Below are 13,930 nucleotides of genomic sequence, written 5' to 3' on the forward strand. Positions count from 1 at the left end.
ATCACTAATAAAAGTTCACAGATTACTTAAACAATTCGAAATAGATGCAAATACACTTTTATTTATTTCTCTTACGTAATCATCACTACACTCACTTCTTCGAGACGGAAAAACAAGTAAGTGACTCCTGCCCCACCCCTCTTCCCTCCCCTTTTTCTTCTTTGGAAAGGTATTGAGCGGCATAATTATATCTGCTATAATTGACAGAACAAAGACATTTAGGGTTTCTATGTAAAACATTTAAGCAATTCTATTTTGTTTCCTTGAGAGAAGTAGGGTTGGTTGATGGGAGGGGCAGAGAAGTGAGAAAATGAGAGAAAATGAAAATACTTTGAGGAAGGGAGGGGGAGGTAACATTTTTATTTTTTTTTTTACACACTTTTTCTTTTTTTCCTTCCCCCCCTTTTTACAAAACTTAAATTTTGTGTCTCTTATAGTCTTTACCGTTCTGTATGATGTGTGGTGTCTGGATTGATTCACCACAATATGTCAAAATAAAAAAAAAAAGAAAAGAAAAGAAAGACAGGAAAAAGCGGAGGAAACTGGGGCGATCAAAATTTTGCAAAAAGTGTGAAAACACCACTTGCAGAAATCTGCTGACTACAAAAATATTCTTACTACCATTACTGCTACTACTGCTGGTCATATCATATATGTGTATATGATATGTGTGTGTGTATATTGTAAAGTATGAATAAAATACAGAAACATATAAACACCACGTATACACAATATATACGTCGAATGAATTTGTCTCTTATTTTTATTTTTACTTTTCCTCTTTTTTTTTTTTCTTTATCAACTCTTCTTTTTCCTCATACTTGTCATCTTCGAGACATTCTGAGGAGTTTGCAATTTAAATGTGTACAGAGTGATTGTTACTCTAAATTGTGTACAAAAGAAAGAGAAAGAGAAAGAGAGAGACTGTGTGTTTACTTCTTTTCTTTTCTTTCACCCGATTTATCTTATTTCATCCTTCTTCTAACAATGTGTATAATTGTAACTATTGTGTAATCGTTAAATGAAATAGTCACTACGTCTAATCTTGAAATCTTTCACACTCACACATATATGATACTTGAATGATCTGTTCTTTCTTTAATAAATATATATATATATATCTACTTATATTTAATATTAAGTGATAAAAAGAAATAGTTATAAAGCGTATATATCGCTCTCCTTTATATATATGTGAACCTCAACACTAATCAACGCAAAGAAAAAAAAGTAGAGAAAAAAAAAATCATCAACATATACATATATACATACATATATATATATATATATGATGGCTGCTCCAATTAACCTTATTAATAAGGTTTTGTCTCAAAGTGTCGATAATATCTTTGCTTATAAGTCTTTCAACCAAGACGATATTTTCTATTCAAACATTAAAAGTTTTATTAATGAAGAAAAGAGTCAACAATACTTTAGTGAATTAGATATAAGATCTGGTGCTGGTTTGATTCCTTCTGCTTTCATCTCTGGTTCTTTATCTACTATCATTACCCCAAGTTACTCTCTACCCTACTTCTTTAATACTTTGAATACTATCGCTACTAAATATAACAATAACAATAACAATATCTCTCAAAAGTTTCATTTTAATGTCCCTGCGTTAAATTACACTAATAACAAGATTGTTAATGACTATTCTATCGCCCTATCCTTTGCCCAATCCTTAAATCAAATTGTAATCACTCCAATCAATTCACAAGAAATCCTTCAAACTACTTTACTCTCCTTGGCTCTACATAAATATGTCAAGTCTCAAAGTGTCTTACATCTTTTCGATTCAATTAACTATGTTCAAACCATCTTAAACGACACCACAAGTATCGTTGACTCATCAGTTGATTCATTTAGTGAAATAGACCATTTCTTATCTAAACACTTGACCCCAAATCAATCTTCTATCGACCAAGTCATTGCTAGATTTAATGAATTCACTGGTACACATCTACATAACTTCCACTACTCTTCAAACTCTACAGACTCCACAGAGGAAATAGTCTTTTTGACTTATGGTTCTGTGGAATCCGAGCTGTTTAATAAGTCGTTGAACTATTTTAAGGATTCAGATTATGGTGTATTGAATGTCAGAATCCCAATCCCCTTCAATCAAGAACAATTCATCGCTAATCTACCATCATCTGTCAAAAAAATTATCATTGTCACTCCAAATATTCCTGCTACTACTACTGCTACTACCACCACTACCGCCATATGTAACGAGGATAGTATTAATCTTGGAACTAACTTCCTTTTACAACAAATTAACGCTACCTTGTTTTATCACGGCAAGCTAGGACAAATAACTGTGTCTCAATTCAATTATGATACAGATTTCATTTGGTCTCAAACAGCTGCCAATAAAGTTATCTCATCCTTTATTACATATAACCCAATTTTGACTTCTCAAAAAAATTTCATCTATTGGGGGGATGATACCAGTTTGCAATTGATCAAAGATTTAACTTTAGTGTTACCTGATATCGTCTCCCAACGTAACAAATTTGACAATTTGACTAATGGTGGTATCATCCAATCTCAATTCCAATTTAATCAAGATATTGCCGTCGGTGATAACATAGATCTAAATGAGGGTCAGTTAGCCTTTGTCCAAGATCCTTCTATCATTAATAAAATTAATGTCGTGGCCACTTTGCAAGAAGGTTCTATCTTGGTTATTAACCAGGACTTCAAGGATCACGATCTATCAAAGATTGACACTTTTATTAAAGATTTTCAATTCCCTGTTGATTTTGTCCATGATGTTAGAGCCAAAAATATTAAACTATATTTTATCTATGGTATAAATGACGATAAGGAAATCTTACAAAGTTTGATCAAATCTTTACACCAAGGTCAAACAGCTTTTGAACATGACAAAGTTGTTGCAATCGATTGTTTACCTGAAATCCAATTACCGAATGATAATGATGACAATAAAATGGAAGTCGAAGAAGAAGAAAAAGAAAAAGAATCTATCATTTTGCCTGTATTTCCAAGCGAATCTGCCTTTAAACCATCTACAATCAAAACCAAAATATTGGAAGCGACCAAACCAACCAGTGAAACAGTGGAAGATTTGGCAAAGAAGTTATCTTTCAAAGAAGCTTATGGTATTAAACAAGAGTTGAGACCTGACTTACCAACTAAAAATTACGTTATTAAAGTTAAATCCAATCAACGTGTTACGCCTGTCGATTATGACAGATACATTTTTAACATAGAATTCGATATTACTAGTACAGGTTTGAAATATGATATTGGGGAGGCTTTAGGTATTCATGCTAAAAATAACGAAAAGGAGGTGGATCAATTTATCAAAGATTTCAACTTGAATCCTAATGAAATCATATTAGTTCCAAATAAGGATGATAACAAAATTTTGGAGTCAAGAACTCTATTCCAATCTTTAGTAGAAAATCTCGATTTATTCGGTAAACCACCAAAAAGATTCTATGAAGCTTTAATTCAGTTTGTTACTGACAAAGAGGAGAAGGAACAATTAGAAAAATTGATCTCTTCAGAGGGCGCCTTAGAATTAAAACGTTATCAAGAAGTTGAATATTTCACCTATGTCGATATCTTCAAATTATACAAATCTGCTAAATGGACTTCCACTGACTTAGTTCAACTAATTGCTCCATTAAAGAGAAGAGAATATTCTATAGCCTCATCTCAGAAGGTTCATCCAAACGAAATCCACTTACTGATTGTGGTTGTAGATTGGGTTGACAAACAAGGAAGAAAGAGATTTGGTCAAGCTTCCAAATATATTTCTGAATTAAGACCAGGCCAAGAATTAGTAGTTTCTGTTAAACCATCAGTAATGAAATTACCTCCAAGACCAGAACAACCTGTTATTATGAGTGGGTTAGGTACAGGATTAGCCCCATTTAAAGCTATTGTTGAAGAAAAGATGTGGCAGATGCAACAAGGTATGAAAATTGGTAAGGTCTTCCTATTCTTAGGTTCTCGTCACAGACGTGAAGAATACTTATTCGGTGAATTATGGGAAGCTTATAAAGATGCCGGTATTATCACACATATTGGTGCTGCATTCTCTAGAGATCAACCACAAAAGATCTACATTCAAGATCGTATTAGAGAATGTTTAGGTGAATTAAAAAAGGCCTTTATTGATGAAGAAGGTTCCTTTTACTTATGTGGTCCAACTTGGCCAGTCCCTGATATTACCAAAGCTCTCCAAGACATTCTAGCCGCTGATGCTGAAGAAAAGAACATAAAGATAGATTTGAACAACGCTATTGAAGAATTGAAAGAGTCTTCTAGATATATTTTAGAAGTTTACTAGATAATTTGGCTATTTATTATACATATACATAAATATGTACATATATAATTGTGTTTTAACGTATATTTAATAAAATCTTTCAACAATTATAATATTCCGCCTATTATAATGTTAGAATAGTTAACTGTTCAATATATTTACCTTAATTATCCCACTATATGTAAATATAGCATATTTCTTATTGTAGGTATCTCATAATATAATAGATATTGAATTCAATTGTCCATGATACTAGAACAAGTATTTTCATAAATATCCAAATATCATACGATTTTTTCTATTCATAAATAACTGCTCCAATCTACATTACTCCTACGACAGACGTACCGTTTTGAAATCTTGTTCTAAATACACGATTGGCATTAGAAAACATACCTTCTTTTAAGGAAACAATAATAAACTGAGACCCTTTAAACCTTGTTTTAATCAAGTGACCAATATTTTGGGTGTGGCTTAAATCTAATGCTGCATCAACCTCATCCAAAATGTACATAGGCGCAGGTCTAAATTGTAATAACGCCATAATCAAAGATAACGCTATCAAAGATCTTTGCCCACCAGACAACTCAACAAGACTCTCTTTCCAAATATTTCCTAATTTAACTTTAATTTCAAGACCTTCACTAATCTCTTTACCTTCACATAAAACTAATTTTGCAAATGAATTAGGTAACAAATCACTAAAAATATTACCAAAATCTTTATCAACCTTCTTCCAAGTTGTCACTAAAGCCTCTTTCTTATATTCGTTAAGTTTGGTGATTGTCTCCTGAATTTTGATCTTGTCCTTTTCGATAGTCTTGATCATAGTCTTAAGAGAAATTTCTTTCTTTTCGACATTCTCTATCATTGCCATAATATTTGGATTGACTTTCCTTTTCATTTCATCAAACATTTCTTGTAATTGGTGTTCACGTTCTCTGTATTCGTCAACATTTATTCCCTTATGTTGTTCAATGATATAATTTACTTGACTTTCATCTTTTAACCAGTCATTATCTTTAAGAAGTGTCTCTAATTTTTCCCTAACATTAGCATTCATACCTTTTAATTTAGAAAGATTATGGTCATTCTTTTGAAAATCCAACTCACATTGAACTTTATAATCATGTGTCTTCTTAATTTCTAACTCCATCTCCTTTAACTTTTCATCAATACTTAATAATTTATCCCTTTCATTGTTAAGTTTGTTTTGAACATCAGCTAATTTTTCTTGCTGTTCATTAAGTTGTTGAATTAAAACATCCTTTTCGCGACCTAATTTACCTAAGGACTGTTTGTTTTCCTCAATATCTTCTTTAGTTTGTTTTTCATCACTCTTCAATTGTTCTAGTTGGAATTCTAAAGTTTGATAATTTTCTGCTAAAATCTCATATGCTTGTTCTTCGTTTAGTAACTGTTCTTTGGTCTGGAGTATTTCATCTTCTAATTCTTTTAATTTTGCACTCTTATCATTAGCAAACTCTTTTGCATCCTTCTGTATTTTTTGAATCTCATTTTCAAGAGTATACATTTGAATTTCAGCGTCACTCTTATTTTTTATGCATTCTTTAATTTCTGCCTTTAATTGTTCATTTTCTTTTATTAACTGGGCTGATGAATTAGTTTCTAGTGAATTTCGAACTAATTTTAAACGATGTAACTCCATTTCTAATTCTGTTTGAAGAACTTTGGTATTTCTTGATAATTGTTCTTCCTGCTTTATTTGGTATAAAGTTTCATTTAATTCATCTTCTAATCTTCTAATATTTCTAGTGGATTTATTATATTCCTGAATATCAAGCAATAAAGAACTTGAATTACTTTTGCTACCACCAGATAAGGTGCCTGCTGGGTCATATATATCACCTGATAATGTAATACTTTTAGTTCTAACTTTTGGGTTGAATGTAACTTTTTTGGCAGTATCAGCATCTTTACAAATAAGACTAGTCCCAAAAATATACTCCATAGCTTTAGTTACTTCTTCTTCATATCCGATTAAATCCAAGGCTAGTTCGACCTTACCAGGTGCTAACTCCTTTGCAAACTTTAATACTTCAGAATTTAATCTTTTAGAAGCAATTTTATTTAAAGGAATAATGGTAACTCTTTTTTTCAACCTACCATGCTCTAATAATTGGGATGCAGTCTTTTCATTGTCTACAACTATATTGTAAAGTCTTCCTCCAGCACATACTTGTAATGCAGTAGCACTATCAAAATTGTGCTCCTTTAGAGTAAATAATTTAGCAGCAACACCTTTCACAGAAGAAGGGTCAAAGTTAGCACTAGGACTAGTGTACTGAAATTCTAAATTTGATACTTTTCTTTTCAAATATTCTGTACTTTTATATAATATCTGTAAATCTTGTTTTAATTTTACCTCTCTTTGTTTCATATTCTTTATATTGTTGGGATTAAAACCAAGATTATCTAATTCTTTCTTTATTTTATTACACTTAGTTTCATGGGATTTCATTTTTATTAAATCCTTTTCATTATCCTTTTGTGCTTGAATCAATTTGGGATCATTACTAGAAAGGTTTTTTGAAAGTCCTTGTATTTTCTTTTCTAATGTTTGAATAGTAATTTTCAATTCATTGTATTCCTCCTGTGCATGGTGTAATTGTGCAGAATACCCTTGTTCTGCCTCACCTGTAGATGTAATACCAGTAGATAATGTTGATAAAAGTTCTGATTTGTTTTTATGAATCTTTTTTAAATGCTCCATATTATTAGTTGCAGCATGATATGAACTATTAATTTCTTCAAATTTTTTTAATTTGTCATCAATATCTTTTATTAACTTAGTATGATTTAGTTGCAGTCTTTTCAAGGTATTATTTACTTCCCTCACATTTTGACTGACTATAGCCTCTGAAGCCTTTATCCTAGAAATGCCATTAATTAAATCAGTTTCAGCCTTTTCATATTTAGACAATGTGCCATCTTTTTCTAATTCTTCTTTCTTCTGTCTTTTGATCTTTTCAACTTCTTCTTTTAAACTTTCTAATCTCTTCATTGCCACATGAATGTCATCTTCCAGTCTTTTTTTCTTTTCTGAATAAATAGATATATTATCAGAGTTTTTATCAGATGTATCCTTAAAGAATTTGTAATTATATGCAGCAACGACTTTTGTTATCTTCTCTAAATCAGTTTGTATAGTTTGAAAATCTAAAAAAGCTCTCTTTTCTGTCTTTAATTTATCTAACTTGGGCTGAATTTCCTCTTGCAATAAAGTAGTATTCTCTTGTAATTTAACTTCCTTTCTAGCCATAGTTCTTTCAGCCTTCTCTTTTCTATCTTCGAACATTTTGGTTCCCGCTGCTTCTTCGATTAGTGATAAAATTTCTTTAGGTTTCATATTTAACACTTTTGTAATTTTACCTTGCATAATTAAAAAATTAGGATTATTAATGTTTAATTGAACAGATTGGAATAATTGTAAAACACTTTGTTGTGGAGCCCTATGACCATTAATTAAATACTTTGAAGTGCCACCAAGCACAATTTGTCTAGTCACTGAAATTTTGTGCGACTCGGTAAACCCAATGGGAGACTTAGATTTATCTGAATTATCGAATACAATCGTGACACTTGCCTTAGTGACACCTGCCTGACCTCTTTTATAAATTAAATCTTGGATGTTGGATGCTCTCACAGTGCTCATGCTTGAAATACCAAGTACAAAGCAGATCGCATCCAAAATGTTCGATTTACCAGAACCATTCAGCCCTGTAATAGCATTAAACTGTGGGTCCCAATCTGAAATAACAGTTCTTGTTGCATATGATTTAAAACCATCAATAATTAGTTCCTCGACTCTCATTATGAAAGATTAACATTCATGAGGTGGTGATGGGGGGATGTATCCAAAATTCAATCAAATTAAAATTGTTTTAATTTTTTTTATATTTTGATGATCAATAATACTGTTACAAATATAACCAGGAGTAGTCTATGCTCTTAGCAGATTGTGGTGACAATATTTGTAAATTATTCCTTTTTTTTTTTACTTTTCACTTACATTTGAGACTCGATCAGATCTTTACATAAAAATATCGATTTTTTTGCAGATCAAAAAAATCAAGCAAGCGAAAAGCAAGAAAGAAGGAAAAATTGCATCACATAATTGTGTATTATGTCTCAAAAATTAAGAAGAAACATATAGTAACAGTAAAAATAAGTATTGAATGACATAGATATCAATTTACCATGCTAAATATAGTTTGAACAAATTCATCAGAATTTTCTCGACTATGCATATATCTATATATAATTGAAAGGTTATTTATTACCTTAAAACCACAAGTAGCAAATATCACCTCTTAGATATTACAAATGTACCTCTTATTTATAACGAAACCATACACTTCGATCAAAGTTAAAGTAATCACTCACCTTTAGTCACATATCCTAATTAGTGATTATTTTCATGTCACATAATCTAAGAAAGAATCATTAGATACAATTAGATATTAAACACAACATAAGGGTGCCTTTATAAAAATGTCATTATAAAGACGCAATGCACTTAAAATAGATTATATTTATAAATCAACTTTTTTTATTATGGATGTTATGAGGGACAAAAAAGATAAACAGTAAATATATATATATGTTGGTATATAATAAAGTGTAAAAAGTTTAAGATCTCGATTGCGATGCTTAATCTTGAGTTTTTTGAGAACCACGTAACAAACCAGTTCTTCTGGCGGCAATTAAACCAGCCTTTTGACCAGAAACAGCCCCTCTGGAAATAGTAGAAGCCTTACCAATGTGTTGATGGTTACCACCACCGTGTGGGTGATCAACTGGGTTCATGGCAACACCACGAGTCTTTGGCCAAGAGTTTCTCTTAACTCTGAACTTGTGGTAAGCACGACCAGCCTTTAATAATGGCTTGTCAACTCTACCACCACCGGCAACAACACCGATAACACCACGGGCATCAGAAGAGATGACCTTCTTAGCACCAGATGGTAATCTAACTCTAGTCTTGTTTTCATCTGGGTTGTGACCAATAACGATAACGTAGTTACCAGAAGCTCTAGCTAAAGCACCTCTGTCACCTGGTCTTTCTTCGACGTTAGAAACAATAGTACCTTCTGGAACAGAACCTAATGGTAAAATGTTACCAACAGCTAAAGAGGCCTTCTTACCAGCGTAGATGAATTGACCTGTGTGAACACCTTCGTTGGCAATAAAAGTTTCTTCACGTAACTTATACTTGTATGGATCACGGAAGACAACCTTGGCTAATGGAGCACCTCTACCGGCATCGTGAATGATGGACTTAACAACACCACGAATGTAACCGTGACGTTCAGCGTAATCCAAAGTTCTTAATTTGGCAGCGCCTTGTCTTAATCTGGTGTGAGAGGTGAAGACGGAACCAGCACCTTTTCTTTGGTTACGAATAACTCTACCTGTTAAAAAAATCAAAACAAAATGGAGACACACAAGTTAATAGAATATCACATAACAAAACAATATGACAAAACCAAAAATTTGTATATCATTAGATTGGGTCCCAATTATTATAGTTGTTAGTAAATATTCATCCTACTTAAGAGTCGTTTCCTTAACATTTTGAATAAGAGTCATCCCAGCTATGCATATTAATTATATATTCTATTATTATTTTATATCATTCCTGTTCCTAGCATAAAATATTCCTAGTCCCTAATTTGTATTTTATATCATTGCTTCAGATGGTTAACTTCATAACTACACTGATTAGAATATCATAATTATGGATTTTCCCCTTACGTGTTCTTCAATTATCATTATACATCTTATACTTAAAAAAATCTCTAAATCAACTATAGTTCGCCATGCAACTTTTAAACGATCTGACTCCGATACTTTACTCAACCAGGCCTCAACATACCCATTGTGTATCGATTTTACGGTTCTCTCTAGTATGAAATAGATCAAGATGTCATACAAAAACAAGATTATGCCCTCCTATATACTCCTCCTACGTACTTAGCTTTTACTAAGGATAGTATTTTTTTTTTTTAGTATTATGGCTACTTCTACCTTACTACCAAACCTTTCAGAATAACAGGCTTCAATTGGAGACTTCGATGGAAGGAATGGTAAATATTCTACACTCACAGGGGGGGGATGAATAGTACCTACTGCTACACGTACAATTGAGCTATCAGAATAAGTTTGTATTTGGCTGGAATCATCGAACAGTAGTACTCACCACTGTGGAAGGTTCTACTGGGACAAAAGTGAGACAACGGCAAACAGAAGATACTACTACACTACTCCATTGGCATATTGTGAAACAGACATCTGCTGAAAGGTGTTTGGAAAGAAGAAATGGTTTCTCTGTAGGACTGTCATATCAAATCTCATGGTTATGGAGAAATGAATTTCCCTCATATTAAATTTAGACTTTTCTTTTTTCTCACCAATTTTTCTGAAAACTGAAAGAGAAACCAGAAAAGGAAAGAAGAGAAAATGACAAAAAGTGGAAAAAAAATATTCAACTACTTTGATAAAGAAAATTTGGAAAGTAATTGGTTTTTCTTACGAAGGTACTGATGTACAGTCCGCGTTGCAGAATGAAATATTCGTTACAAAAAAAAAAGAGTTGGGTTAACAGAAAAGCATCAGCGGCTAAATTGACGTTGAAACTGATCACTCTTTATAAATCTAGTTGCAAATAGACGTGCTGCTGAAATAGAACATTCTAGAATAAATAAATAGACCAATCAAATTTTCGTAAATATTAATTGATGGCAGAATGTAGAGGATACATTGTTTACTTAGTAGTAGATATAAACAAACCTTATCAACAATTTAGTGCTGTTCATAGACGAGATGTGCCAGATATGAAAATAGATAAAGCCAACATTTTTTTATATCATGCTTCGTCCTTTGTTCATCTTTTATACATTATCACCTAGATATTATATATAAATAAAAAAATCGAAGAACTTAACCATAATTTTGTACACTATATATATATAAATATAATATTGAGAATGTATTCTATTTATCCAAAAACTAAAGACGCTAATTCTCAACAGTACTACACTGTAGTAAATGCATATTTAGCTATAATACACAATTTATTGTTAATATTTTACTGTTCTGAATAGTATTACGTAATTTCTTAAGATGGTAGGTGTTATTCTTGAAATTAAAGTATTTCTTTAATTAGATTGTGAATTTTTCAAGTTTATTCAATCATACTGACAGTTGACATATTATGCATTTAAAAATAAAAAAATATTTGCTACAGAATATAAATACTTTACTGTAAATACAATGAAATGTTAAATAAAAAAAAAAGAATATATTAAATGACATATTATATAAAAATAGCAAATATTTAATGTTTTCTACCTTATGGCTTATTATTTAAACTTAAATCTGCAATTGGAGTAGAACTATTTTCTGGATGGGAAGTTATCTTGGGCACTATTATATTTTCGTCCATTAGAGCTTCCTGTCGCTCTTCTTGAGTAATATATATATTATTTGCTTCAACAAAAGTATCATTTAAGGTAGCTTTTTTAACTTCTTTGATAGTATGTTTCAAAGCTGGAATAAATTTAACTTTCTTATTACACAGTTTTCCTTTATTTAAAGCCACACAAACATCATCTATATTAGTGCCATCTCCAAGTTTAACTAAAGCTGATAATATAAAACCTTTTTTTTTATAATGGGGCAAACAACAATGGGTGAATAATGAATTTGTTGGAGACTTGTATATCCAAAATTCAACTGGATCATAGAGTTCAACAAAGTTTCTCAGATCTGCATCTGTGCACTCTGCAGGTAGTATACGACAATAAATTGTGTCTTTGGATAGTTCATCATCATCTGGTAAGTTTTCACTTTCATATTCTTGTGGTGCCATCAAATTTTTTCTTTTCAAGCTTTCATAAGGGATGTGATAATTTAAACGGAGACTTTTACCCTTATAGTAAAGAAATTGCAAATCATTAATTAAAGTAGTGGCTGCTTCAACAGTGTCAAAACAAACAAAAGCAATCCCGTAGGGGCGTGGATGATAATATCGTAAGCCTACCATTGTTTGGTATGGAATAAGTACTCTTGTTGGATTCCATTTTTTCAAGAATTTGGTTAATTCAGCTTCACTTGTTTTAAAATCAAGGTTTTGAATAATTACTTCTTTAGTTGCCATTGATTCCATTTCTGGAGCGTCATTTTTCAAACGAAACATTGTAACTTGTAATTAGATACTTTTTAATCTTGATTTGTGTATAATACGATTAATGTTATATATGGTGTATGGAATATTCCTGTGTTTTAAGAATTTATTTCTTATTCTTTCTTTTGTGTCACATTAAAATCAAGGTTGATTAAAAGAGTTTATCTATTTTATCCTAAAAGGGAAATGACGGTGATAAGAAAAACTATCGAGATAAAAAAAAGAATAAAGCACCTTTGGACAAAAGTGCATACACGTAATCTATGTTAAGATATATAATGAAATTTATTATTGTTACTATAGACTTGAAAAGTATGTAGAGTCGTAAATAATATTAAAACTTAACAAAACCAAAAAAAATTAGTATATAGGTATATGATTCTAAAATTAATTACAACACATTTAGTTCTTAGCAGCAGCTCTCTTGGCAGCTAAAGCTTTAGCAGTACCGTGTAAAGCGTGCTTGTGGTTTCTCTTGAACTTTGGATCAACACCCTTTAAAGATGGGTATTTGTAAGTCTTTGGCTTCTTGATACCGTTTCTGTGAGCCTTTCTAGATTGGTTATGAGCGGTATGGTTCTTAGATTTAGCCATTTTCTATTAGATATAAAAAAGCAATAATAATTGTTATAATACGGAAACTCCAAGAAATATAGAACATTTCCAGGTGGCAAATATGTTGTTAGTAAAATAATTCATATGTTAATATTCAGCTTTTTATTACTTATTGTTTTCCCATATAAAAATGATCAAATAAAAGTTTTTAACGCTTATATGTGGAAATATATCAAATAATATAGTAAGTTTAGTTTTTTATACTTTTCTTAAAAAAATCCTAGATACAAAGGTTTATAATCATAGCACAACTGAAAACAAAGTAATAAAATCCACAATATTGATATTTATTATTAATGCACTGTGCCTTTCTATTTGTAATTTCCTAAATTATTTTATTAATGAAACATTTTTTACCGGATTGTTGTCTCTACTTTTTGCCTTTCTTGGTATTAGAATGAATTTGATGCATCTTTTATTAATCAAAAGGGAAATTGGACTACATCTTTTATACGTACTTTTTACCTTATATGTGTTGCAGGGTTCTTGAAAGAACTATTTTTAATGCCAAGCAGTGCGCCAAACCACGTGCATAGAAATATATACTACAACTATTCCCAAAAAAACTTACTATTCCCAAACTCTTGTAGTGGATTAGTTCATTTGATAGATCTTATTCAGAATATGGTGCTGAGAATCCACCACCTACACTACGCCTCCATTCGCAGAAGCAAGAAGATACAACATCTGTTGGTTGTTACAATAGTAACAAGTGCATACACTAACTCTAGGCAGTTTTTCCTTTGCTCCTAGCATGATTGATCTTTGATAATACGTGCCAGTACGTACCCATCCACGCT

At 31.4% G+C, this 13,930-nt stretch overlaps 5 protein-coding genes across 5 annotated transcripts; 1 reads left to right on the plus strand and 4 right to left on the minus strand.

Annotated features, from left to right (window-relative positions):
• Positions 1-1,288: 1,288 nt before the first annotated feature.
• On the plus strand, positions 1,289-4,327 carry MET10 (sulfite reductase subunit alpha; the record flags this gene model as incomplete). The annotated part of the gene is made up of 1 exon (XM_064861772.1): positions 1,289-4,327. One exon carries the CDS (start codon positions 1,289-1,291, stop codon positions 4,325-4,327), a length of 3,039 nt encoding a protein of 1,012 aa, XP_064716727.1.
• Positions 4,328-4,628: 301 nt separating this feature from the next.
• SMC2 (condensin subunit SMC2) lies at positions 4,629-8,141 on the minus strand (the record flags this gene model as incomplete). Its single annotated transcript, XM_064861773.1, has 1 exon — positions 4,629-8,141. One exon carries the CDS (start codon positions 8,139-8,141, stop codon positions 4,629-4,631), a length of 3,513 nt encoding a protein of 1,170 aa, XP_064716728.1.
• An 839-nt stretch (positions 8,142-8,980) lies between these two features.
• Positions 8,981-10,209, minus strand: RPL2A (60S ribosomal protein uL2 RPL2A; the record flags this gene model as incomplete). The annotated part of the gene is made up of 2 exons (XM_064861774.1): positions 8,981-9,741; positions 10,206-10,209. 2 exons carry the CDS (start codon positions 10,207-10,209, stop codon positions 8,981-8,983), a joined length of 765 nt encoding a protein of 254 aa, XP_064716729.1.
• Positions 10,210-11,681: 1,472 nt separating this feature from the next.
• RRT5 (Rrt5p) lies at positions 11,682-12,527 on the minus strand (the record flags this gene model as incomplete). Its single annotated transcript, XM_064861775.1, has 1 exon — positions 11,682-12,527. One exon carries the CDS (start codon positions 12,525-12,527, stop codon positions 11,682-11,684), a length of 846 nt encoding a protein of 281 aa, XP_064716730.1.
• A 390-nt stretch (positions 12,528-12,917) lies between these two features.
• On the minus strand, positions 12,918-13,886 carry RPL29 (60S ribosomal protein eL29 RPL29; the record flags this gene model as incomplete). The annotated part of the gene is made up of 2 exons (XM_064861776.1): positions 12,918-13,112; positions 13,851-13,886. The coding sequence occupies 2 exons, from the start codon at positions 13,884-13,886 to the stop codon at positions 12,918-12,920; spliced, it is 231 nt and encodes a 76-aa protein (XP_064716731.1).
• Positions 13,887-13,930: the final 44 nt, after the last annotated feature.

The sequence above is a fragment of the Arxiozyma heterogenica genome (genome assembly GCF_036370985.1).
Source record: "Arxiozyma heterogenica strain weizmannii chromosome Unknown scaffold_9, whole genome shotgun sequence".
Classification (NCBI taxonomy): domain Eukaryota; kingdom Fungi; phylum Ascomycota; class Saccharomycetes; order Saccharomycetales; family Saccharomycetaceae; genus Arxiozyma; species Arxiozyma heterogenica.